At 33.0% G+C, this 25,239-nt stretch overlaps 2 protein-coding genes across 12 annotated transcripts; one reads left to right on the top strand and one right to left on the bottom strand.

The window, feature by feature from the left end:
- Positions 1 to 37: 37 nt before the first annotated feature.
- LOC123015289 (protein phosphatase 1 regulatory subunit 12A) lies at positions 38 to 18,183 on the bottom strand. 7 transcript variants are annotated; one of them, XM_044414944.1, is made up of 20 exons: positions 17,873 to 18,183; positions 11,934 to 12,183; positions 11,714 to 11,876; positions 11,517 to 11,661; positions 11,253 to 11,463; positions 11,097 to 11,171; positions 10,561 to 10,752; positions 10,445 to 10,511; positions 10,066 to 10,200; positions 9,455 to 9,550; positions 9,263 to 9,373; positions 8,917 to 9,094; positions 8,644 to 8,796; positions 6,238 to 6,412; positions 6,069 to 6,190; positions 5,942 to 6,013; positions 3,115 to 3,300; positions 2,975 to 3,061; positions 1,652 to 1,750; positions 38 to 1,251 (listed from the first exon to the last, which is right to left on the bottom strand). In XM_044414944.1, exons 1-19 carry the CDS (start codon positions 18,119 to 18,121, stop codon positions 1,652 to 1,654), a joined length of 2,766 nt encoding a protein of 921 aa, XP_044270879.1. In that variant the 5' UTR covers positions 18,122 to 18,183; the 3' UTR covers positions 38 to 1,251. The 7 variants fall into 7 exon arrangements, with proteins under 7 accessions (XP_044270879.1, XP_044270880.1, XP_044270884.1 ...); XM_044414945.1 differs by lacking the exon at positions 1,652 to 1,750; XM_044414949.1 differs by lacking the exon at positions 8,644 to 8,796.
- A 285-nt stretch (positions 18,184 to 18,468) lies between these two features.
- LOC123015354 (gelsolin-related protein of 125 kDa) lies at positions 18,469 to 23,323 on the top strand. Of its 5 annotated transcripts, none has more exons than XM_044415079.1 (8): positions 18,469 to 18,618; positions 18,763 to 18,788; positions 18,876 to 19,137; positions 20,180 to 20,245; positions 20,606 to 20,931; positions 21,493 to 22,187; positions 22,397 to 22,892; positions 22,941 to 23,323. In XM_044415079.1, the coding sequence occupies exons 2-8, from the start codon at positions 18,769 to 18,771 to the stop codon at positions 23,047 to 23,049; spliced, it is 1,974 nt and encodes a 657-aa protein (XP_044271014.1). In that variant the 5' UTR covers positions 18,469 to 18,618; positions 18,763 to 18,768; the 3' UTR covers positions 23,050 to 23,323. The 5 variants fall into 5 exon arrangements, with proteins under 5 accessions (XP_044271014.1, XP_044271012.1, XP_044271015.1 ...); XM_044415077.1 differs by having other exon boundaries at positions 22,935 to 23,323; XM_044415078.1 differs by having other exon boundaries at positions 18,481 to 18,614; positions 22,935 to 23,323.
- Positions 23,324 to 25,239: the final 1,916 nt, after the last annotated feature.

Here is a 25,239-nt window from a genome sequence, read left to right as displayed (position 1 = left end):
TTTCTACTTACCTCCGATGAAGAAGACAAAACTCAAATTCGTATCAGGATTTTATTAAAGAATCAGCTATAAAATCACTATTCACATGATATTCTACCAGCCTCTAAACAAGGAATAAATACATGAAATAATTTACACACTAACTAAAAATTTATATAATAAATACAAAGGGAAGCAAGGCACAAGTTCAATGAAATAAAACGTTAAAACGCTAGAAATTAACAAACTGTATGTACAAATGTAATCGTTAATGAAAAAAATATTCCATCAAATAGTTTTTTCAGTCCCAAGTATATTTCACAAGAAATACAATTTTATAGTCACAGACAAAATTCATATGTATGTAAAGTTTTGATATAAACTTGAACTTACTGATATTTAGCACCTTATGGCATAATTTGAAAGTTAAAAACATTTAACAGGTGAAAAGTGCTTAACAAAATTTGTCGCAAGTTTTTTATCTTTGGACTAGATTCTAACAATTTAAACTTTTGTTAAAAAATGATTTTGTACATTACCTAAGGAAAACAAATTTATAATGCCTATATTTGATGTCGAACACATGAAATATAAGCATTATAAAACGAATATCGAGAAAAAAACAAATAATTTATATATTTTTTGTAACATTAAAATCACAACAATTGTTAATAATAAGTTATTCACAAAGTACAGTACATTTAAATACATTTATATAATACAACATGTTTATATGTTTTACAAAAAATATACTTTAAATTGACATGTTCGTTTAGTAAAAATGAAGTGTTTATTTAATACACAACACATGCTAGAAAAAAGTTACATGTCTTTTCCTACAGTTGATGGATGTCAAAATAAATAAAAAGCAAATAATATCACACAACCAGCAAACTACAAGCAATCCAACACAAATGCCTTATTAATGTCAAAATGTAAAATTTGCCTCAAATTCACTGCTAGTTGCTAGACAACAGGAACTGTTACTTAGCACAGCTATTTGAAACAGACATTACTTAAATGTGTGGTCATTCGTTTCGTACAATTTTCAATAAATTAAAAATAACAATAATACTTGATTACAACAAAAAAGGAAGGAAACGACTTCGGACTACGAAGTTCTAGTAATTATAGTCGTATTTAGTGTAAAATGCAATAGGAAAATTAAAACTTCTAAGGCTTATGCTATTTCGATAACTTACTAATCACTCTAATAAGCGCTCCATTCTCGTCCTTTAGCTTCTGATTTTCTACCTTCATAATATCCAACTGCTGAAAAATTCAATTTTCAAATTAATAACAACTCATCGACTCCAGTTTCAAACTCATGCTCACATACGAATAATTAAAAGCCGTGTGAATATCGATTTATGTCCGTTTTGAGTGCTGTCGAAAAAGCTCAAAAATTCAAACATACAACACAAAATCAGTTACAAAAACAAAAAACACTGCACAAAATTGGAAATGTGAGAGAGTATGTTAGTATGTTAACAATTTAAAAGAAAGAAAAACTTTTTTTTTGTTATTAGGTGTGTGAATATGCGTTCTACCATCATCCAACATTTGAACACAAAACAAGTGTACAATAATAAGAAAACAAAATGAACAACACGAAACAATTTCATTAAAAAAATGGGCGAAATCAGCTGCATGGCGTTTTAACGAGTTTTACCTATTTTTTTGGAGAGTTGGTAAGTTTGGTGATGACACGTGTGAGAGACCTGTTGTCAGCCTTTAAACGTTCATTCTCGGCTTTCAATTTTTGCAATTGCTAAAACAATAATACAACGTGTATCTCTAAGAAATCACAATTACACAACTTTTATTAATTACGTAGAGAAAAAAATCCTGAAAATATAAACTAGATTCAAAGCTTCCATCATACTGAGTTAGCGCTATGTAAACTTTATATTTACTGATAAAATTAGAGCGACACATGAAAAGCAATTAATTATGTATTAGGCAATTGGTACGGAATTAGATTTGGCGACTTATTTATAAAATATTTGGGTTTCACGTTGACCCGATTCTTTTTAATACAAAACAGTACAAAATCCATTTAATTCTCTTGTCTCTGCTAAATCATTTCGGACAGACTCAGGTCAAGAAATTCGTAAAAATAAACCAAAAACGAAATGAAAAACAAAAATAACCCAAGACAAACGTATCACGTGATAATAAGATTGCTATTTATACGTTTTACATGCACATGATGAGAATAAAAATAGCAACACAGTAATTCATTTACACCGAAAAAATACCGCATTTTATTTTTACATGCAATATTTGCAAGTCATTTTTCACCAATACACTGAGTGACATTCGAAATTTAACATCAATTTTTTGTACGACAATAAAATCAACCCAGGAAAAAAATTGTTTCATTTTTATTTGCGATAAATTCAACATATTCTGTCATATTGCCAATTTTTAATTACAATTGACCTACAAACCGTAATTTTAGTTTGTCGAACTTGAATTTCGCGCCAACTCACACTTTCAGGCAAAACAAATATGACGTGTTGCATTTCTAGTGTTACTCAGTATATTCATTTTTGAAATGTTCAAAATAAATCTCGCACGTGTTTATAATTACAAAACTCGAAAAAAAGTTATAATTAATTATTTTCGATTTTTTCTCACAACCACAAGGACGTTTACCACCAAATTTAAAAATAAAATGGTGTGCTCCAATTTTACGAGTAAAAAATCATTGTGTCATCAAAAATAATCGTTCAGACACGAAATAATTCACAAAATTGTGCATTGTTTGTTGTTTGTTGTGCAAAAAAATAATATTGTGTTTTATGTGGTGTTGTTGCTGTTAATCTGTTAGTGTTAGAAAATGGTTAACTAAAATTATGTCAAATTTCCGTAAAAAAATCATCCAAAAAAACAAAAAAGCTTGCTGCAAACTACGAAATAATACTGGTACAAAAAATGCCATTATGCTGGAAGAAACAAGAATTAAATTATAACAAATTAAAATACCTACCTTTAATTCCTCCTCCATCTCGCTCAACTTTCGTTCCATTGCCCTCCGTTCGCGTTTTTCTAATTCCGATAACGAATTTTTACTCGTCTGTAATAATTTTCATTAACAAAAAAAAATTGTGAAGGCGAGACGAGACTTACCACAAGTTTGAGTTTTTCCAATGTCTGTTTTGTGTCCCTCAATTCTTGGTCTGTCTTTTTCAATTTGTCCTTAAGTTCGCTGTTTTCGACGAGAGCTTGTTCATACAATTTTTTATAGTCAATTTCGCCGTTTTCGTTTCTAATATCCGAAGTGCTTCCTAAGCGGGATCTGCTCGATCTATCACTCTGAAAATGATTGAAACTCACTCAGTAAAAAGACTCGAATTTGTTGAAATTCGTACAATGTAACCCTCTGATGTCAAAGAATTTAAACTTATTGACTTTGAACCCAAACTACTACCAGCTAAAGAATTATGCGATCTTGATAAAGACCGATCCCTGTCTCTATTAAAACTCCCTGTCCTCGATAAATCCCTTCGCGACCTATGCCCTGTATAATCCCTGTTGTTCTCGTACGTTTTAGAATAATTAGGAGTCACCAGATTTATATTAGCTAGACTCTTTGCAGGGATTGTTATACTGGCATAACCGGAACTTCCCCTGTAACCATTAGGAAAATAAGGACTTTTGTAATTCGAACTATAACTGCCGTAAGATGAAGAAGAATAGGGGCTTGTCGATGTATAAGGAGAAGTATAACCGACAGTATTTGCCCCATAATACCCCATACTCCTTGGCCTGTTACTATACGAATTTCCATTGCTTCGAACCGCTGAAGATGAACGACGTCTCAAAGGAGGAACCGGTTGTTTACCGTGGAAAGACATTTTTCTCGATTAAAAAGAAAGTGTATCACTCGTGCAACACTAGAAAACACAGGAAGTCTTCCCCAAACGTACGTCACGTGTTATAATTTATAATTCTGGCAAAAGATTTAAACACAAGACTTAAAAAAATCATAGTATACAAATAAGTTTCGCATTGAACTCGAACATGAAACAGACTGAACTCGTGGAAACTCTAATATACACCAACTAAACTAGCAAGCTATTTAAATCCCACTAAACGACTCTCTATCTTTGTCTAATTTTGATTTTCCTGCAACTAGACAAAAAACAAACTCTCAATGAAACACTATTTCATTAATTTTTTTTTTAAATAAATGTTCAAATATTTTGAAACCCTTGTTTTTCATGAACTGCTTCAAGGTATGAATCTGTTCGTCAAAATTACCAAAATACATGCGCCCACGTCGTCTACGTAAAGAAAATCCAAAAAAATCCCCCACATGTCATACACCACAAATAATTGGCATTTCTGGTCTTTTTGTCGATTTTCTGAACGCTCGCCAATCCTGGTTTATGAGAAATGTAACTTCGCACCTGGCCAAGGTTTCACCGGCACGTGCGAATAAAACCGAAACCGCGAAATAATTTAATGAATGACGATTTATTCTCGTGAAAATTTAACTCGCTTGTTTAAAATTGATCGCACTATTTTCGGTTTTAATAACCTACATTAAGACTGTTTATTTTACTTTTCGCATCAGGGTTAACCGGGAGTTGACGAGTTTCGGTGGTGGAAATCCGAGATAATTCGTATATTTAGGTGCAGTTAAGAGTTATTTTAGGCATGCATAAGCTGTAGAGTTTAACGAGCGAAAGATAATTCGGTTTAGTTTAAAATTAAATTTTATAAGTTTCTTAATTAATTTATTAGAAGAAAAAAGTTTAAACGACACAACACGGCTAATAATAACGATGATATTTTGCAAGTTTGCCAAATTATTGGTTTAATAATAGCGTCGAAATATGGCAATTACACGAGACGTAATTAGTTTAGCTAAAAATGAAAACAGTAATTAATAAGTGTAAGAGACAATCAAGGTCAAAAGCACTATTAGTTCAGTTGCGAGACAACAATTTCATATTTTAGTAAAGTTACCTAGGAACTAGAAGGTTGGTAAGCAACAACCGCTTAAATTGTCAATAAAAATCGACGAGTTCGCCCGGGAAATTTAAATAGTTGGCAACAAAAAAATAAAAATAGAAAACTCATTGGAAGTGAAACTTACCTCCATTAGGAGCATCGTTAAAGTATAAGCAATTACGAAAAAAATCGCGAAAATATTTGCAAAAGACGCTTCTGGAGGTAACATTTATTTTAAATATCTTTCACCCAAGACCAGCACTTTCATTTTGTGCGTACTTTTAATCAAATATTTTTATCGTAAAAATTATATAATTCTATGGGCGTTAAACTTTACAACAATGAGATTAGAGTTGGCATTGTAGTGACCACAAGGTTCCAATTTTCGTCGACTCATAAAACTGTTACGATTTCCTTGGTTTAAAAATTAATTTTGTTTGTATTTGTTTAATTGAGCGATGACAAACTTTTTAAAAATAATGCTCAGTGAATCTTCCAAAACCTTGCCCCTTTCATCGCTTCCCACTAACTGGGTTTATGTATTTGTCAGTAAAAAAATAGACTTTTGCAATACGCAACAAAGAAAATAACGAGAAAAAAACATTAGTCATTAATAATTTTTAAATGACATGTCAAACAATAATGGTTAATTTTATCCAAAGTGTGCGAAACAACTGTTTGTTTAAAAAACAGTTTCGCACACATAATGTAAACAACGTTTTTCCTACAATATTTAAACTACTTCAAAATTTAGTTGTCATGTGACATGTGTGAAATGAGCGCCCTTGACACTTTATGTATTGATTTCGATATGTGAAGTCCAATTTCACACATAACCACATGTGGAAAATTTACGATTATTTTATATTTCGACTGTATTTAAAGAAATCGAATTAGAGACGTCGAGTAATCTCTGCCAATAAAAATAAATGAACGAAATAAACAAATTAATTGAACGCAAAACTATTTTACAAGCAACAAATCGTAAAAGCCTCACCTCTTCGTGATTCAATTTCGAACTATCTTCATAATCACCACCTCCTGACGGATCCTTATCTTGATCCATATCCTAAATGGATAAAAAAATGAGAAAGTCAGTCAAAAACAGAAGCTTAACCACTCACATCCATATTTTCAAACGACACAACCCCCGTCGATCTCCTCTTGGGCCTCCTTCTTCGCTGGATGGCCGCCTGTGTGGCGAGGGTAGCTTGAGCGTTCCGTACGTCATTTTCTTTGTCTTGTTCTGTACAAATTGATTAAAATTTCGACAAGAAAAAAATATTTAATTACCTTTTTCGTCTTGCGATTTTGGCCTTCTCAATGGTAACGTGACCGTAGTTTCGGCCGTTTCGACCGGTGCCGACGACGGTCTGGGGTTCGTGATGGTATTTTGTGTGACGGTGCGACGGACAAAGGACGGAGTGCTTGGTGGTTCAGAGGATTTCGTTGCATCTTCCAGTTTAAACTACATCCAACAAAAAGTATTAGCGTGCACACATTTATGCCCAACCCCGAGTTAAGCTGGACTTTCCCCAAAAATTATTAAACACAACGTTGTTAAATAAACATTTATTAAAACATCCTTTAAACTAGCTTTGGTATTTAATTTTCAACAAATTACGAGATGTGTTAGGTTATTATGACACTCCAGAAGTAAATAAAAATATTATTTTTGTGCTACAACTAATTACAACAGCATTACACTAACATGCATGCTTAACGTAATAATACAAGAGAAGTGACGTTAAGTACAAAATATGTTGGATAGGATTACAGATTAAGTACAAGCTTAGAAGAAAAACCAAAACGCAAATCTGAAAAAAAATTACTACAGTAAGGATTGATATTTACAAAATCAACTAGGAAAACCGATAATTAATTAACGATTAAAATCAACACATAATTACCTGTCATTAAATTTGTACCCCCCCAAAAAAAATAAAAAGTAGAAGATTTTACTCTCAAATTTTATTTTATTAACTAGTCAAATTTTCAGTCCTTGTTTTAAAATATTAAATTCTTTGAAAATCCGTTTTTACCCTACTAACACAAAATCCGGAACTATACAGGCTGTTTCAGCACTCGCGCCTCAGAGAAAAGTGTCATGTAAGGTACGATACCAGGAAAAATTCTATCTATAAAAATTTAGAAATTATGGGAGTTTAAATTTTGCAGTGTCTTAACTTTATTTATTTCTGTTGGAAAATGATTTTCTATTTTTTTCCTGCAGGCTATTAGAAGAAGAAACAAGGAAGCTGCATCCTAAATTGTAACTACGAGTAATTGGCAACATTTTTGTACCTGTACTAAATAATTATGAAAAAACATGTAAAGATTTGTTAACAAGAAATTACCACCTAGGATTTGAACTTTTAGGAAAATTACGTTTTTCATGTTGTTTGTAACTAGAATTTGCAGAAGTAATTTTGAAAGCTTAAGGTTGGTTACCCCTTGTTATTGATGGTTGACGTTTTCTGTCAACCTGTTGTCAACTATGAAATGAATTATCCAATCAAGCTGACAGGTGACTTAACCTAAATTTTGACACTGGTTACGATATCTTTTGTTTGTCACCAAACACCAGCTTAACCAATTTATAGCAACCTATTCACGAATATCCTTAAATCCTAGTTTTTTTAATCAGTAACATTGAATAGACATAACAAAATATCAAATGTCAAAAAATAAATGTAAAATTTTTTTGACAGATTTTTTTCATGAATGATTTTTTTTTTCAGACATTTTTTCATGTTTTTGTTATCTTGGAATTTTTCTTTGGGGCGCGAATTGTGAAACACCCTGTATAAGAACTGTATATCGGGGGTAATTCAAAAATGTGTAGCATAATTTTAATCACGAGTATCCCTCTACAAATAAGAATAAATACCACAGTATTCATTTACCCACCTCAAAAAATAGAAAAATTACAACTTTTCAAAAATCGGTATGAAAAAATGAGTTTAAAATAGTACATTTTGGGTTATAAAACAAGAGTACCTTTTTTATGAAAACATGATTGGGCTTTCATTATACAAAAACTGAAAGAGCCCCATTGCCACTGAAAATGTATAGCTTTTACAAGACTTCCGTTTACACCATATCAAAGAGTGTCTTCTTTTAGTCCCCTTACATGCAAAGTTTCATAATAATTGGATAAACGATAAGAAAAATATTTCCAGAAAATAATTTTTTCATATCGATATGTGGGATGCTGTAATTTTTCTATTTTTTTGAAGTGGGTCAATAAATACTGTGCTATTCTCATTTGTAGAGGGGTATTCGTGGTTAAAATTATGCCACACATTTCTGAAACACCCGATATAAGAACCTATATGTTTTCGTCAACTTTTCTTTCCTGCTTAAAAAAGTTACATTGGAGAAATAAATTGACCAAAAAATGTGTGAAATATTATTGACTACATATTTTAATTTTAAGTTACATGTTATTAAAGTAAGATTCAACGTCTCCAAAACAATTAGTTTTCTAACAATTTTTGTGATTAAAATGGAGTAAAAATTTTTGGCTAGAATCTTGAGAACCAAAAAAAAATTTTTTTTACAAAAAAAGAGTAACCTCCTCCCTTGGTAAATCTGCATGTAACATTTATAAGAAAGAAAATGGCAAAGAAAAGCGAAGAGAGAGAAAATCTTCCACTTTCAGGCTCCAGAGTCGACTTTCACAACACCTAAACTCACCTTACTACTACTGTCTATTTTCAGTCTCCACGACGGCCTACGCTCATGAGTAACACTAGGTTCTTCAGTATCACGTGTTATAACAGTAGGTGCCGCAGTGGTTATTGTAGCGGTCACACTCACTCCGTTAGGGGATTCCCCGTTAGCTCCAGACTGTTAGTACACATTACATATGATATTAAATGATGAAAAAATTTGTATTATTACAAAAATTATCCACCACTCCTGATGAATAAGCCATGAAACGTACTGAAAAATAACAACAGGACTTACTTGCTCATTGTTATTGTTATTACAATTGGGTTGATTCTTCTTCTTGACAAATTGTTCAGCTGATTTGATTTCTTCCAACGTCACACCTTGAGTTGATCGACGCGTTTCACGGACGCGTTTCGCGTGAGCTTTGCGTTGCGTTTCACTTTCCTCGTCTCGGACAGGAGGCACGAACGACCTTTAAAAATATCAATCAGTTTTATTTACATTGAGGGAAATACAAATGTTAATATCGGCGACCAAAATTATAATAAATCGATTAAATAAAAATAAAAACGAGAATTGAAATCAAACGTTTAGTAAGCAACGTCACACAAACTCAGTTAAGACTGAACGAAACTCATACTTGAAGAAGTTTTTAAACATTTGAAGTCTAGTGCCACCGGGAGTTGTAGGAGTTGTTGGAGTGCTAGTGGTAGTAACAGGTTGATTTGTGCCAATTGGCAATTTTAAACCGCTAACAAAAGAATTCACAATATCAATATACGAATTGACAACACAATAAGCTGAATCCCGATATTTCAATTACTTTTCTTACCTTCGAAGTGGTTGATTGTTGGATACAGGACTCATTACCGGTGATGTTTTCGTTGATGATGTACTGTTATTTTCATTACTGTCTTCTTTCGAACTCCTAGAATAAAATAAATATAAAATAATGTCATATATTCTTATTTTGATTGTGTAAGGAAGCATTTATTTTCGTAAAAAATATAAAATTATAAATAGAATAAATAAATAAACGCCCATATCAATTTGAAATGATTTATCTAATTTCAATTAACCCAAATTCAAAAACTTATGACTTGTCACAAAATATAAGTTACAAGTGATAATCGGTCGTAATATTTTAATTTTAATTATCGTTTTTGTTACATTATCATAAAATTTATGTAAATTTTTATCAAGAGAAGTTTTTCATGCAAATGCCAATAAATCGTGACAAAACAGTTGTGCAGACATTTAATCTCCTACACAATCGTAAAAAAGCATTGACTACATGACTAAATACATCTCAACAACGAATTATAAAGCGATGGTCGTTAAGCGTTAAAAATGTATTAAATTGTTAATATCTGCTTGCCCTTTTGTTATTAAAAAAACAATCGCTTTATAATATATAACATTCGGACACTAATACGTGCATACCTGTAATGCTGCTGAGAAGTTGAATAGGAATTTGGGATAATGTCGGAATGAGGTCTAGTCGAATAAGGAATAATGTCATTGCTATTTCTATATTTCTTAATGCGTGCATGCAGTTCCTCGTATTTCGAGTAGAACCTAAACAATACAAGCAAGTGTCAGAGCGTTAGATGCAATCAGTTTCTACTACCTTAAAAACAAATCATTCGAAAAGAAATAAAAGTAGTAAAAACTGGAGAAAAAGTCGATTAAAATAAGCTATTAATTTCCCCTTTGCAAGATGAAATAATTCATTTCTTGGTTATGTCAATATTGTTAATAGGCGAAGCTCATTTTGCGAAGGAGTTATTACTTTGTAAATGAAGCAATAAGAAACACTCACTCTTTGTCTGCTTGTAAACTACTGGGTCTTCGGAGGGTAACGTCGTTTTCATTATTTACAGAATCGGCTAAAATCATTTCTTTCAAATTTATTTTTTTTTAAATGGATTTAATTACCGGTCGTTTTTACAGGACTTGGTAAATCGGCTTTGGTTTGTCGTGTATTCTGCTTCCTCCAAGAAGGTGCATTATCTTCATTATTTGAATCAACTAATTGTTTAGGAGGCACACTAGGTGGCAGTCTTGTAGATTCTGCAGGCTTATTTGATATGCTTACTGCATCTAAAGAATTCACTCTATTCTTCTTCTCTGTAAACAAATCCAAAAATAAAAAAGTTATCCAACAATCATAGAAATATTAATGTTAATTCGTGGATTATTCGCGCTGCTCTTTGTTTAGGCGTTAGAACAGTTAACTAATTTACTAGTTAGAAATTGAAATTCTTAGTATTTTTTGCGTTAATTATGTAAGAAAAACTGTTAATTGTGTTTTTTCATGCACAAAATCATGTCGAGTGTCTCCGGAAAGAGAAAAAATTGATAAAAGTACTAAACAAAGAGCTATATTTATTGTTGTCATTTTTCGTTCATGCTTATTCGAAACATATCGATGCTGTACAAGTTATCAATGAATACAGACTGACAAAAATTACCATCATCAGTGCTGTTCGATTCTGTTTCAGAACTGCTTTCAGTCTCGGATTCACTTTCACTAGACACGTCCATTTCTTTAAAGCAGCAGAAAAGAAAAACATATTTATAAAGTAAGCATTATGGAACGAAAATTCCTCGAATCTTACTCAACTCACCAATATTATCATCCTGTTTCTCCTCCTTTTCTATTTCCACTTCAACTTTTTTAACTTTACTCGGCGTTTCAATTTCGATGGTCCTATCCTGTATTTCGGCTCTCTTTTTCGCTTGCCGCCTATTAAGCACGTCTTCTTTGTTTTGTTTTTTCTTGAGATCCTCCAAAAATTTCAACATGTCATTATCGGCCAAATCGAACGGAGTTTGGCCCTAGTAAATAAAAGATAAAAAAAAATGTTTCGGTTAAGAAATTAATGACCTACGACGTAATTTTTCGCCTCCATGTCGGCGAGATTTTCTGCCAGGATTTGGCAGGCGTCTTTATGACCCCAATGGGCGGCGGCGTGCAGAGGAGTCCATCCGTCAATGTCTTGGGCGTCGATATCCGCCCCACATTGGAGCAAAATTCTAGAATTCAATGATCAAAATATAAAAAATTTCAGTAATTTTAACAACCGACTTCATAACGTCCGTGTATCCCTTAGCCGCAGCCACATGGAGAGCCGTAGCCCCATTTTTGGGGTGCGGTGCATCCACTAGTGGACTTTTGGTCGCTAACCATTCTTTAGCGTCTTGTAACATGATACGTTTTTCTTCGTTGCGAGCTGCATCACAGTCAATTCCTGCACAAAATCAAGATAAATAAATTTGTTTTAGTGTTCGTAATCAATGGACAGAACCTCTCTTTTTGATTTCTTCGTTTAGTAAATCTTCCATCTTTTGACACTCTGAGATGTCTACGGCTAGTTCTCCATCGTTGTTAACAGCGGCGACATTCGCACCTTTTTCGATTAAATATTTGGCAATGTACAAAAAACCGCAACTTGCGGTCGCGTGTAATGGTGTCCATCCTTCGTTGTCGCCGCGGTTCACGTCCGCTCCGTGGTCGACTAGAAATTCGACCATTTCGGAATTATCGTCGATGCACGCCTGCAACAAGCTCACGTTCAAAAAATTATAAATAAAGAAATTTTAAAAAAATACCACAATTTAGCTAACAAAAATAAAAACAATTAATAAAAACTACAACAAAAACTAAATTTCTCTGAATTGGTCCATTAAAATATTATACTGCAACACTTTTTTATTCATAAGATTACCACCCAAACCCACTAAAATTTGTTGTTTCTTCAACGTTAAACATCATCAGCCAAGTGATGTGTTGATGACGATCTGACAAATTAAGTAACAAATTACAAGTGTTTTTAAGCTTTTAAAAATAAAATCTAATGCAGATTGCGACTGTTTTTTATAAAAAAAATAAAATACAGTAATGTCTTACTAATCCGAACTCTCGGTAATCCGAACACCTTGAGTGTGTAAAATGACATCTATAATCCGGACTCTTGACATCTGTAATTCGAATGTTCTTAGAAAATATAATAATTAAATTTTATGTTTTAATATTTAGAACTTCTTTATAAACTCTTTTTTCACACATGCTGCCTAAAATCCAGATTGTAGATGTCACATAATTCTGGCAACTTTCTGTTCCGATTATCGAGACATTGCTGTAATAATAAAAAATAAATAAAAAGCAACCAAATTAAGAGTAAAAAAGCACAAGTAAAAAGATTAAGGGTTCAGTTTTATTCAATTCTAACAAATTTGGCGAAAATCTTGTAAAAAAATAATCACTACAATTTCATTTAATTCAGCTAAACCATCAAACTTTTCTTTAATCAGAGGCACGTGTTTCGAATACCTCTAGGATGATCAATATCTAACAATTTTCAGATCAGATTTATCTTTTTTTTTTATTTTTAACCTTAGATTGAAGTAAAATACAAATTTTAAGAGTCTTTAATGTAAAATTCAATAGTGATTCCAATAAATAAAATAAAATGAAAATGCATAATGTATTTAATATCAACGTTTCCCTTTCAATCGTATTTTTTACTTCTTCACTTACTAGCCCCCCTGTATAGCAATTATAATTTGTAAAACGTCGTGGTTTTCAGTTTTAAAATTCGTAGTTTTCTTTATTTTAATTCATTCCAAAATTGGCAAAAAAGAAAACAGAAAAATAATAAATAATAATAAACCAAAATAAAAATTAAAAAGCACATGTTCCATAAAAAAATTAAGAGTTCACCTTCAAATCCAATCATCCAATTCTGTTTAATTTGGCGAAAACCTGGTAAAAATAATCACTTTACAATTTCATTTATCACAGCTAAACTACGAGTATCAAACGTTTCTTTAATCAATGATGCGTGTTTCACCAACCATGTTACTATCTTCAGCATGATGATAATCTATTTTCACTATTTTCAATTTTTTAACCCCGAATTCAAGTAAGATCCAAATACTGAGTGTTTTTTTTAACTAAAATGCTCGCTAAAATTCAGTGGTGATTTCAATAAAATAAAAAAATTCAAATATGTAATTAATATCAACATTTCCCTTCAAAGATGCAGATAAGACAGAATGCTATTAAACGAATCTTAATATAGTTAAGCCTTTTAATTTCACTTTCATTGGATAATAAAACAATTAATTCTATATTATAACAATTAATTTCTTATCAATTAACCTGTATAAATGTCAATCAATTTTGAACCCTCAAACGCGACTTTTCAATTTTAAATATTAGTTAAATAATTTTTTAACATTTTAATTAATCTTAAAATTGGTAGAGCCAAAATTACCAAAAATATTAAGATGCTATTACATCTTTCAATTCAAACGTGATAAAAATAAAGACTTTACAATTTGATTTAAATCAGACGACTAAAATACCAACCTTTTTTTTCAAAGATGGCACGTGTTTTGTCAACCAAGAGGACCAAAAAGCATGACAACTTGAAGATTGTTGTTTTGTTTTTGATGCAATTTTATGTGAAAACTAAACTAATCAATTAATGAAATACTTAAAAAAATATTTACAAAAATATCAGCGGTTTATGAGTTGAAAATGTAAATGCCGAATCCGTAATCTTTCATGGTCATTTAATTTTTTATTCATTGTCTTCGAATTGAGATATCAACAATATATTTTTAATTAATTTTCAATCAGAAAAATATTCATAGGCGTCGAATGTAGGATGTCCAATATAGTTAACAAAGTTTTTATCTTTGAATTCAATAAGTTCAATGTGATTGTGAAAGTAGCAAAATTTTCTATTACAATATCAAATAAACTAACAATAATTCTAGAATTTTCCATTTTATGAATTTTATTATTTACAAAAAAGGTTATTTTGAAACAATGGATTATCTGTCTCGAGATGACAGCATATTATGTACCCATTCATGTAACATAATTTTGTCTCACCCACATTTACGACCATCATAAACATGAAAAAAGAGCCCATTTGCCTTAATCCATCTCGTATTATACAATTTCTTGTAAGAAAACCGCAATTCGGTCCAATTTTAGACCGTCTGCTCTAAATTTAACCACTCCCTAAAAAAAGAGCTTTATTCGAATCGATATTTTGAAAACGCCAGGAATAGATATTTTAGCCACAATTCTCGACAAGTAGGTCAAACAGCCACTACTTGTAATTTTTAAAAGTTTTATGAAAAATTCAATTATTATTGGCGTGTGGCATCAATTTCTTTTTTTAGTATTTGTTTTTGTCTCTTGTTGATAATTGAATTGGTTAACAAGGATTTTGGCATGAGTGATTCCACGACAAAAACCACAAAGGTCATTGACTCGACCAAAACAAAAATAAGATTGCAACAACTGCACATTGTGTGCGTTTGTTTCGTCGTCGGACAAAATTACCCTTGTAGAAAATCGGTTTTTTATCAGAAAACACAGAGGACTTTGAGGTATGGAACAGATTAGTCTGAATTGAGTTCTAGCACAGCTAGCTCGCAAATTAAACTAAAATCGCTACCCACAAAAAATTCCAACGGAAAAGTTCCATCGCCTATGCGCAAAGTCAATCCTTGGCTAAAAAACTTTTTCGCTTATTTCTGGTGTCTTCGCCTTGCCAAATACAAGCATCCTGCTAGAATGTTATCGGGTTTTCTCAGACCTTCCCGAGGCTAGTTGTGTAACAAATACACTGTATGTGAGCCCCAAATGCGTGATTGCCCCATACCTCGAGTCAACCCCGGTCAAAATCATCACTTAAAAAACCAAAACGGAGGTTTTTATCAGGCATCGATCGTCGAGTCAACAAACGGGTCTGTGACAGATTAGTCTGAATTGAGTTCTAGTAAACCACTAGCCCGCAAATTGAACTAAAATCGCCGGCCACGAGAAATTCCAACGACGAAGCTCCACCACCTATCGTTTCCGAGTCCTGGGCTTTGAAACCCCGTCGCAGATTTCTGGTGTTCTCGCCTTGCAAAATGCAAGCGCCCTGCTGGGGCGTTCAAGACGCATCTCAGACCTTCCCGGGGCTTAAAGTGTAACAAGTACACGGCAAGTGAGCCCCAAATGCGAGATTGTCACAGACCCTTGTGATCTAAAATGATCGTAAAGTCATCATTTAAAAACCTCAATCTAATTTTGACAAGTTTATGGCGTGTAGAAATTCGCCAAGACTTACGACACAACTCGACACGATTATACCATATAAGGAAACCTAAACCTGCATAAAACATACTTAAAAATATCAAGTGAAGACAAAAGGATTGCATCAATGGGCTCGGCCGCTGTATCTCGTGCAAATTAAATTCAACAAAAACGATACGAACCAGTCGACTGATAAATTGAATGCCCACATTATTCATTACCGACGAGAAAGAACGATTAACTCTGTCTGCTCTCGCAAATTCAGTTTGACTCATCCTTTTTATTTAATTACATACTTATCGGATTTTTTCAAATAACACACTTTTTCAACACTATGATAACAATCATCGACATTGTTGTCGTATTTGCCCAATGCCGAGCTATTTATCTAAGATAAAGCAACTGAGAAATATTCCGATAAATGTTAAAAACGTGAAACTACACCCTGGTAATTTCTTGAAATAACTATGACATAAGTAGGGAGGGTAACGCCGAGTATATTCACCTTCTAATTGATCAACAGCAAGTTCGTAACGACCCAGAAATAACATCAAAGTAATGGAACAAATCATAATATTTACAATTTACTTAATATCGGAACAATAAACCTTTTCCTTTTAACAATAGAAAGCCGCTTGACAAATGAAAAATTTCACACAAAACATACAAAATCAATTGTATGACGCTGCTTTACGTAAGACAAAAAATATCAATAATTGCCCCACTTGATACATTTCAAATTTAGTGGAGCCTTATGTTTTGAAGGTCTTCTATTAATAATAATCTTAAAATTCGAACCAAAAATAAACATTCATAATCGACAATTAAAATAAAGCAAACAGTTTTTTATTATTACATAATTACTAGACAATAGTTATCCGACAAGCAATTAAATTAAGCTGTAAAAACTAGACCATTATTACACCGCTTTGTTTTAGTTAAATGTCATTAAAAGCAGAAATAGTTCAACATAGGTCTACCCTATTTACCTAAATTTGTAACAATGAAAACAAGTCAGTTGTGCGAATCAGACAACGGTTTCACATTTTAAACGAATTTTCTTGTAATCACAATTCCATGCAGTGTTGGCTAGAATTTTAAGTATAAACATTTCTTTTAGCAATAGTATACAATTCTAAATTATTTGATTTACTTCAATTCAATCAATTTAAAAAAAAATCAAAAGAATTCTTGACAATTTGGTCATTATTGGCCAACTTAAGCTTGACTGTTCAAAATAATTCATTTATGTATGTAGCTTTTAAAAGAAGAAATTTTCGTTGAAGAATAACAAAGCCAGTAATAGAATTTTCAATGAATGAGTGTAATTTTTATAGTCGTTACAATCCCGTCTTTTTGTCCGACTGGCCATTCTAAACATGTCTGAAATTGTTCTCAAATTAGAAAATAACGATCGTTCCCAAAATCCTCCTTGGTGGAACAGTAAAAATAAAAACACTCATTGAAGATGATCATCATTACGGTTGACACCTACTTGCTCATTTTACGGCGATTTATTTAGAATAATATCCAAGTAAAGTTGTTACGTGACTCATGTTAAGTACAAGCCATAATTTTACATGAAGTCATAAATTGTGTCACAACATTGGGTACCTACATCATTTTTAGACGTTACAGTTTCGATATAAAAACTGAATTATGTTCGAGAAGCAAAATTTCGCATTTTTAGCCCAGGTTTAAAGCCAAATCAGATGAAAAAATAGTGTAAATAAACAATATAGAATCATGTTATTTAAATGAGTTATGCTCTGTTAAATAATGCGTCTCTAACGTAATCTTGATTACATTTTTAATGATTTCTTTGTGATCATCTTAATAACACTATTTAAATGTTGGAGTTATTATAAACATAGTAAATAATTACAATAATTTCCCAAAGCGTTCTTTATCTCCGTTCACTGGAGCAACGGTTCTTCCGCGTTGAAACCAAACAAAAGTTCATCTGTGTCAAAAATGGAGTAATTTTTAACGAAAATAGCTACAGTTGGGTTGGAAAAAATCGCAAAAATTGTGAATTTTTTGGCTTCTCAGCTGTAGTAGCCATGTTGACACGGGTTTTACGTCACTGGGAAATGGGGTACCTCTGCCACAGGTGGACTTGGTATCGATGGTACGAATTACCTGATGAAGGGCCGTAAGACCATCGACATTGGCAGTGTTTATGTCGGCACCGTTTTCCAAAAGTCTCAAGACTTCATCTTTATCACCCGCGGCGCATGCTGCCAGGAACACACAACCCGACGAAAATTTGATTTTCCGCGAGGTCTGTTTCGGATATACCGGCTCGCGATTCGTGTCCGAGTCCTCCCAACGTTTCAATTGCTCGGCCCTTTTGAAAAGGGCCGAATTTGTACGGGTCTCTAAAGACATGGTTATTTAACACTTCTCACAACGGCCACCATTACGAACTTGTCACCAAACACCTCGGTTGGTGTTTGACAGAGGGTGCGGTTGGCGATAATGAATTTTAAAGCGACATCTCCTGGCGAAAACAAACAACAACAAAAACAGAAAACTGTTACATCAAAAACACACAAATTTGATTTTAAAATGACAATTAAACGAAAAATACAACAAGCATAAAATTAAGCACTTCTAAACTATGAATAAAATAAAGCGTAAAAAAACTAAGCTCAAAATTTATTGTTTTTACATCACAAAGCGCTCCCTGTAAACGTCCTTGGAAACAATTTTTAACGGAAGTTGACCACCGCCATTTTTGGCAGACGCCATCGTGGAAAGAAGCGTTGATGCCGGTTAGTCACTGGTGTTTATTTTCTTAATTTTTCCCTTCATTTTTGCCATAAACACGGAAAACAGTATTATCGCAACTCCTTTTACATAATTTCACCAAAAACTCCAAGTAGGTAAGCAAAAACTACCATTTCTTATCTCCCAAATCGTTACATTTATCCGCCATAAGACTCCAAAAATGCGGCGTAAAATACTTTTACATTACCTAACCTTCAGTCTGTTAAAATCATTTTAATAGATGTGGATTTTCATTTCAGTAAACCATGAGTTACTACAAGCCGAGGTAAGAATGTGTGGCGATTTTGCGAATTGTGTTTCGTAAATCCTGTAAGTTTTGCAATTCCTCACTTTCGGTTGTGTTTGTTTGCAGTTATAGTCAAACAGCGGCCATGACACGTGGTCGTGGTTATTCTCCACGTGGCTACCGTGGGGGTTCGGGAAGAGGAGGTTCATGGGGTGGAGGACGAGGAGGCTATCATAGCCGAGGGGGCGGTGGCAGGAACTTTGATTCGTCATTTTCAGACTCTTTTGACTCCAGGTCCAAGTATGGGGGCTCCAATGAGCGGTATTCCGGACATTCCAGCTCCAGGGGACATGGCGGTCACGACGATTTTCGCAAGCCATATCGGATGGTAAGGGGCTTACGAAATTCGAGAGAAAGTGTCACAAATGTTTGTTATTTAAAGGCATTTAACAATCATTTATGAGCATAATCTAGTCTGTAATAGGTTATATTGGTTTTTTCATCGCAAAAATAATACCACTGGCCGAAAATATGGTAGTCTGTTTTTTATTTAAACGAAAATTATGACTAAATTTTGCTGAGATAATTAGAAGATTAATTTCCATGTCTTGTATTTAAATTTCTATGATTGAATTTGCTAGCTTATTTTCGTTTAAAAACAGACTTCATACATGTATAATGTTGTTTTCCCGCAACAGGGAATAAGGTGACGCTTTATTCTCTCATTTTTGTCTAATAATGTGGTATTTTATTTCCTCGGAAGTAAAATAAATAAAATACCGACTTTTACTTTTAAAGTAAACTAGAATTGAATTTATTAGGAGTTTTTTGACGTAAACAGACTCCTTAATATCAATTTTTACTCTTAAAATTGCAATTGAATAAACTGAATATTTTGACAAATTCATATTTTTTTATTATTAATTAAGTTTGTAGGAAAGTTTTGTATACATCTCTGGAAGAAACACCGTTAATCTATCGAATGAAAATTAACTGCATTTTGGGGAAAATAGTTGTTATTCCCTGGATAAATAAATAACTGTCATTTATTTTATTTATGAAACACCTAATGAAAATGCAATTAATATTGTTTCTTGTCTCTGTGTTACTTGAATAACAACATCGATTTGTATTCGAGCGTCAGAAGAGACAGAAATCAACTCTTGTTTTTCCACAAGTTAATGTGTTTATCATATTTAACTTACTATGAACAAGAAACATTATATAATTTTCCATCATATCTAATTTAGAATAAAATACATGACCACTAAACATTACATTACTTTGCGTTAATTTTTCATAACACTTGTTTGTACCAAAAATGAACTTTGTAAAAATAAACCGTGCAACTAGTTTGTTGCGGTTGTTTATTTTTTATGGTAAAATTAATGAAATCAAACATTTGTTGGAAAATATATTTTTTCTTACAGGATTCAAGTTACTCTGGACGTGATAGTGGTCATCGCTCTCCTGATCGCAAGAGACCTAGAAACGAGGTATGAGAACTTTGATTTTGCATAATTGTTTCACAGGCTAAACCTGGAGAAGACTCAAAACTGTTTCTAATAAAAGAGAGAGTAAAACGAGATAGAGTTTGCCAAAAAGATGTATTTCAAATTGGGAAACGTAATGGTTAAGATCTAGTCTGATGATGTGGAGAGTTTTTAAAGAACAAAAAATTATTCTTCGCTCAATAGATTGAGAGATTTATCAAACGCAGATGCGCTTTAATTTCGTAATAAATTTTCTCGGCAAAGGTTTTGTCTCTGTAATTTGAAGACCCGACGTATTTGATGTCGGGGGATTGATTCCACGGCATCAATCGTTGTGTTACTTAATAAAAGTATCTTGTCCAGGCCCCTAGTTCACGTCACGATAGTTCTTATGGTGGTTATGGATCAAGCACGGGTCGTTATGATTCAAGTTATTCAGAACGAAGAAGTTTTTCGAGTGACCGACATCCTGCATCGTTTTCACGAAGAGATGACTTTCGTAGACCGTCTGGTCCTCCAAGAGGAGGATACAGAGGACGTATCAGTTCTAGAGGCTCACGGGGCCTGAAGCTTAGAGATCGTCCAACACGAAGACGCCTCATTGACAGTTCATATGCCGTGCGTAAACGAATTATACCTTCACGTACATCAGACTACGCCAGGAGACTTAAAATTTCCAAAATGAGGAGGTAAATAAAACGTTTTATACCAAAAAAGAACAAAAGTGGGTAATTTGAATTTGTTATTGTGTAACACTAAAATGTTGTAAACAATGCAATTTTTCTTAAAAAGAAACTCGATGAAGCTGATACCAAGATTTGTGGCCATATCCAGAAGGATAAGGTGTTCGTTTTATTAATTTTATTTGTGAATTAACATTTATAACAGGAGAATTCAAGATACTCTTCAAAAATGCATGGGAATGATTCACTTGTGTTGTTTAGTCACAACGACTTTATTTATTTCATTTGAAAAAATCGCTTTTTACACATCTTTAGCAAAAAGGGAGTTTAATTAGGCACAGATGGCAATACATAAAAACAGTTTGTTTCCTATTAAAGCCTAAAGCGAGACAACTGAGAAGATTTCAAAAAGAAAATCCATAAAATTACCCTAAGATGGCGTGCATTTTGGACCAGATGCAGGAGTATTAATTAAAGTGCACCAGGTTTTTTTTGTAACACTTGATTTGTATATTTTATATAAAATTCAAAATGCGTACAATTTTTTATTGTTTTTTATCTCTTTAGCGCAATAGCCGCTCGTAAGAAACGAGCAAGTGACAAAGAAGATTCCGACGAGGAAAAAGAAGAAAAAGACGAAGATGAGAAAAACGAGGAAGAAGATGAAGAAGACAAGCAAGATAACAATGAAGGTGCAGAAGAGGAAAAGAAACCTACTATTAAAGAAGAACTTTCCGATAAGGAAGACAAGGGTGAACCGGGGGATGAACCCACGATGCGCAAAACTTTTATCAAATTAAATTGTCCTCATTGTGGGATTAAGGCTGTCACTTTCAGAAAGTACGATTTGCACTTGCAGAGTCGAACTCATATGATGGCGATGAGGAAAGTTGCAATTAAGCAAAAATCGATTCTTGCTCAGATGAGACAAGCACAGAGGAATGCTCAGAATGAGTTGGAGAAAACGAGCGATGATTTAGCACCGAGGACTAATTTCTGCCCGTTGTGCAAACTTAATTATAAGCAACGTAAGGCTGTTCATCAAAATTCCGATGCGCATAAAAATATGAAAAAGTTTTTGATGCCATACTGTAAATTGTGTAGTATCACATTTAAGAGTCCTATGATGTATGAGAGTCATTGCTGTTCGATTGAACATTTGAAGAGAAAACAACGCGTCGAAAATGGAGAAAACAGTGATGAATTTGATGATGAGGCCAACCTTGAAAACTTTACAACAATTGATTCAGTTGGTAATGATGGTAAGTTTTTTTTTCTGTCAGTGATTTCTATCGTCTCTGTGTTACTTGAATAACAAAATCGATTTGTATTCGAGCGTCTAAAGAGACGAAAATTAACTCTTGTTTTTCCACAAGTTGTTAATGTGTCTTCATTTTTAACTTACTATAAGCAAGAAACATTGCATATTGTTTTTTTTTTGTGGGTAGTTAATTTTTCTGGATTTGTTTAGGTGACGTGTCTGAAGATGATGAGAAAAAAGACATAAATAAGGAACCTGTGAATGTGGGAATCGAACAGATTCGAAAAGTAGAGGCTTATTATTGTGATCTTTGTAAAATGTACGTGGGTCGCGGTAGCGACGAAATGATTACCCCAATTTTGGCAAGACATTGCAAGCAACGAACACACATGCAAAGGTACATCCGTTACAAAGAAGATAAAGATCTGGAAAAACGTGCGGAGAAGTTACAACGAAAGGAAACAGCAGAGAAGGAAGGTAAAGAGAAACAAGTTAAGGAAAATACTGACGAATCTACGCCGGTAAAAAAAGATGAACCAGAGACTGAAAAAGATGATGAAGCGGCTAATAAAGCTCTAGACGATGAAGAAGCCAGAGACGATAAACTTTGGGCAGATGTCGACAAAGATCTAGACGATATTCTGGCTAAAGAAGGAACGAAAAGTTCAGATGAAGACGAGGACGTAAACGGAGAACGTTACGATAGGTAAATAATTTATTGGTGGAAGATTGAGAGAGAAATTTTTAGTTGCAGATTTAAATACAGTGAAAAGAACGGCGATGAAAAAGTTGACAAGGAAGGTGAAGGAGGTGAAGCCGTCGCTGTCGAAGTGAAAGTTAATGAAGTCGCAGCTGAAAAGTAATTTCCAGTTTTTATAGTGATGTAACGTTTGATCGTATTATGAAGTGACTGTTTAATTTTTATGTGGGAATTTCTTTGTTTGACAAATGTAACTATCATAAAGTTTTGTTTAAAGTTTAATTTTAATTATTTTGCATAACATGTATCTAAAAACTATCGTTAGGGATATTTACACACTTTCATAGTTTTAGAAATGAATCAATTTCAAGACTTGACTATCAAGATGTGAAGCGTAGTGATATTCTACATACCATTAAATAAAAAGAAAAAAAATTGTTCTTAGTTATTAACCTACACCTACCTACATAATTTATATTTAATATCTATCCCACTACTACTACTAGACAACTAGGTATGAAATACTGAGAAATTGGGTATGCACCGCAATCTGAAACTACTTTTTGTATTAATTTTTTAAGTCCATAGATTTTTATCTGGAAATAGAAATAATTTTGTCATTTGCATTATGCAACAATAAAAAAGTTCTGTTATAGTCAGAGCAATTTGATGCAAATTGAATAGCGAGAACGTCAGTTAATTGAATTTTCTTCTATGTAATAAAATATGGATCTCTCCCACAGGAAGCAGACAAAAACGCGTACGTGTCCTTTTGTGCTAAATCAATACAGAGTCCGCCTGTCACTAACTCTATTTTCAGTATTTGCAGTTGAAAAACAAACAAATCAAACCTCCCCGGGACGAACGTGTCTGAAAAAACAATGTTACAGTTCGTAATAGAGTTATGTCCAACATCGCTACCTCTATGTCTGACTGACACGAGGCACCTTCATAACATCATCCAAAACAAACTGGGGAATTTTCACGCGAAAACACCTTTTGTGCACACGAACGAAAAGGCGATTTTCCCTCACGGGGTGGAAATGCTGAGCCGGCAGATCAACGGAGGCGGGTCGAGGGAGCGAACAAGTGAAAATCAGGGCCGGATAACTCAATCAGGGTAGGTTGTGACGGATGTTTTATCAGTATCACACCGACTATAAGTGCAAATTTTACTAACTACCGGCCTGGACGAAACGTGACATTATTGTTTTAGAGATAGAAGAGAAAATTATTCGTGCAATAAAACGGAAACGTGTAATTTTGCGACTATAAAACTGCAGTTATGATTAAATCTTGGAAGCGGAGTCGTAAAACGGGGATCATTCGAAACAATCAAACACATATAAGCTGTTATTTCATATTTTATTATTTAACAATGTTGCGTTTATTACTTTCAGACTTGATTGTTTGATATGAAACACCCAAAGGAAAACTTTTTGGGTTTTTTAGTCAGATGGATAAAGAATGGAAATATTCACGATTTTTTATATTAATCATAATTTCACCGGAAGTTGTCTTTAAAATTATTAACCTACTTAATTTATTAGACGTTATTCTAAAATTCTGTAATTATTAAAGAATTTTCTTATTTATGAACAAAATTTGGTATGTTTTAATAAAACAAAATTAATTCTCTCTACAAATAGGTCACAACTTGTAGCACTTCTGCCTTTGAAAAAGATCTTCTGCCTAATTAGTAGAATTATTTTAACTTTGACAAAGGGTGACAGTATAAATTTTTTGAATCAAGCAAAGACTCGAATTTTGTTTCACAGAGTCGGTCTTGATTTTAAATGTATTTGATCATACGATACAAAAATCTTGAGGTACTTTTGGGGTCTGTATGTATTTTATGAGATTATGGGGCTTTGTTTGTTTTTAGGATTTTTTTTGATACTGATTTTTTCATGCACCCCTTGCTTAGTTAAAGCTACTTTGGGGTGTTCAAATTATATTATACCTACAGGGTGTAACGAAAAGATGGGGATAAAGAGTAACCTGAGGTCAAAATAAAGCGCTTAATCTAACTTACCTCTATACCAAATTGCACGGTTTAAAAGTAAGTGGGCACCAAAGTTTAAAAAATATTTTCGTTTTTCCTTATAACTTTTTAATGGATTCATCGGTTTTTATGACATTTGGTACAAGCAATTTGATATCAAAACCACATATTTTGGTGATATTTTTCGGATTTTATTATTATTGTGTAAAGTACTACCTTATATTTTTGTTATACGTAATCCGAGCGCCGCAATTTTTTTTGTTCAAAAGGTACATTATTTTTAAATATTTTTTTTTAATCTTAGTTATAAAATTTTTGGGTCGTTCTCGGTTTTAGAGTAAAAAAATA

Source organism: Tribolium madens, unplaced genomic scaffold, assembly GCF_015345945.1.
Source record: "Tribolium madens isolate multiple individuals breed KSU strain unplaced genomic scaffold, Tmad_KSU_1.1 Scaffold_97;HRSCAF=244;Tcas5.2_LG3a, whole genome shotgun sequence".
NCBI classification, from domain to species: Eukaryota; Metazoa; Arthropoda; class Insecta; order Coleoptera; family Tenebrionidae; genus Tribolium; species Tribolium madens.
The sequence above is the reverse complement of the archived record's forward strand: the minus strand, read 5'-3'. Positions and strand labels throughout refer to the sequence as shown.

What these genes read in the sequence shown, in the direction of transcription:
- LOC123015289 (XM_044414944.1), bottom strand. Translation starts at nt 18,121, where the DNA reads ATGTCTTTAGAGACCCGTACAAATTCGGCCCTTTTCAAAAGGGCCGAG. An exon ending in GGATACACGGACGTTATGAA is followed by an intron (nt 11,662 to 11,713) that starts GTCGGTTGTTAA and finishes ATTGAATTCTAG; the next exon opens with AATTTTGCTCCAATGTGGGG. An exon ending in GAAACAGGATGATAATATTG is followed by an intron (nt 11,172 to 11,252) that starts GTGAGTTGAGTA and finishes GCTGCTTTAAAG; the next exon opens with AAATGGACGTGTCTAGTGAA.
- LOC123015354 (XM_044415077.1), top strand. Translation starts at nt 18,769, where the DNA reads ATGAGTTACTACAAGCCGAG. An exon ending in GCAAGAGACCTAGAAACGAG is followed by an intron (nt 20,246 to 20,605) that starts GTATGAGAACTT and finishes TATCTTGTCCAG; the next exon opens with GCCCCTAGTTCACGTCACGA. An exon ending in TGATTCAGTTGGTAATGATG is followed by an intron (nt 22,188 to 22,396) that starts GTAAGTTTTTTT and finishes GGATTTGTTTAG; the next exon opens with GTGACGTGTCTGAAGATGAT.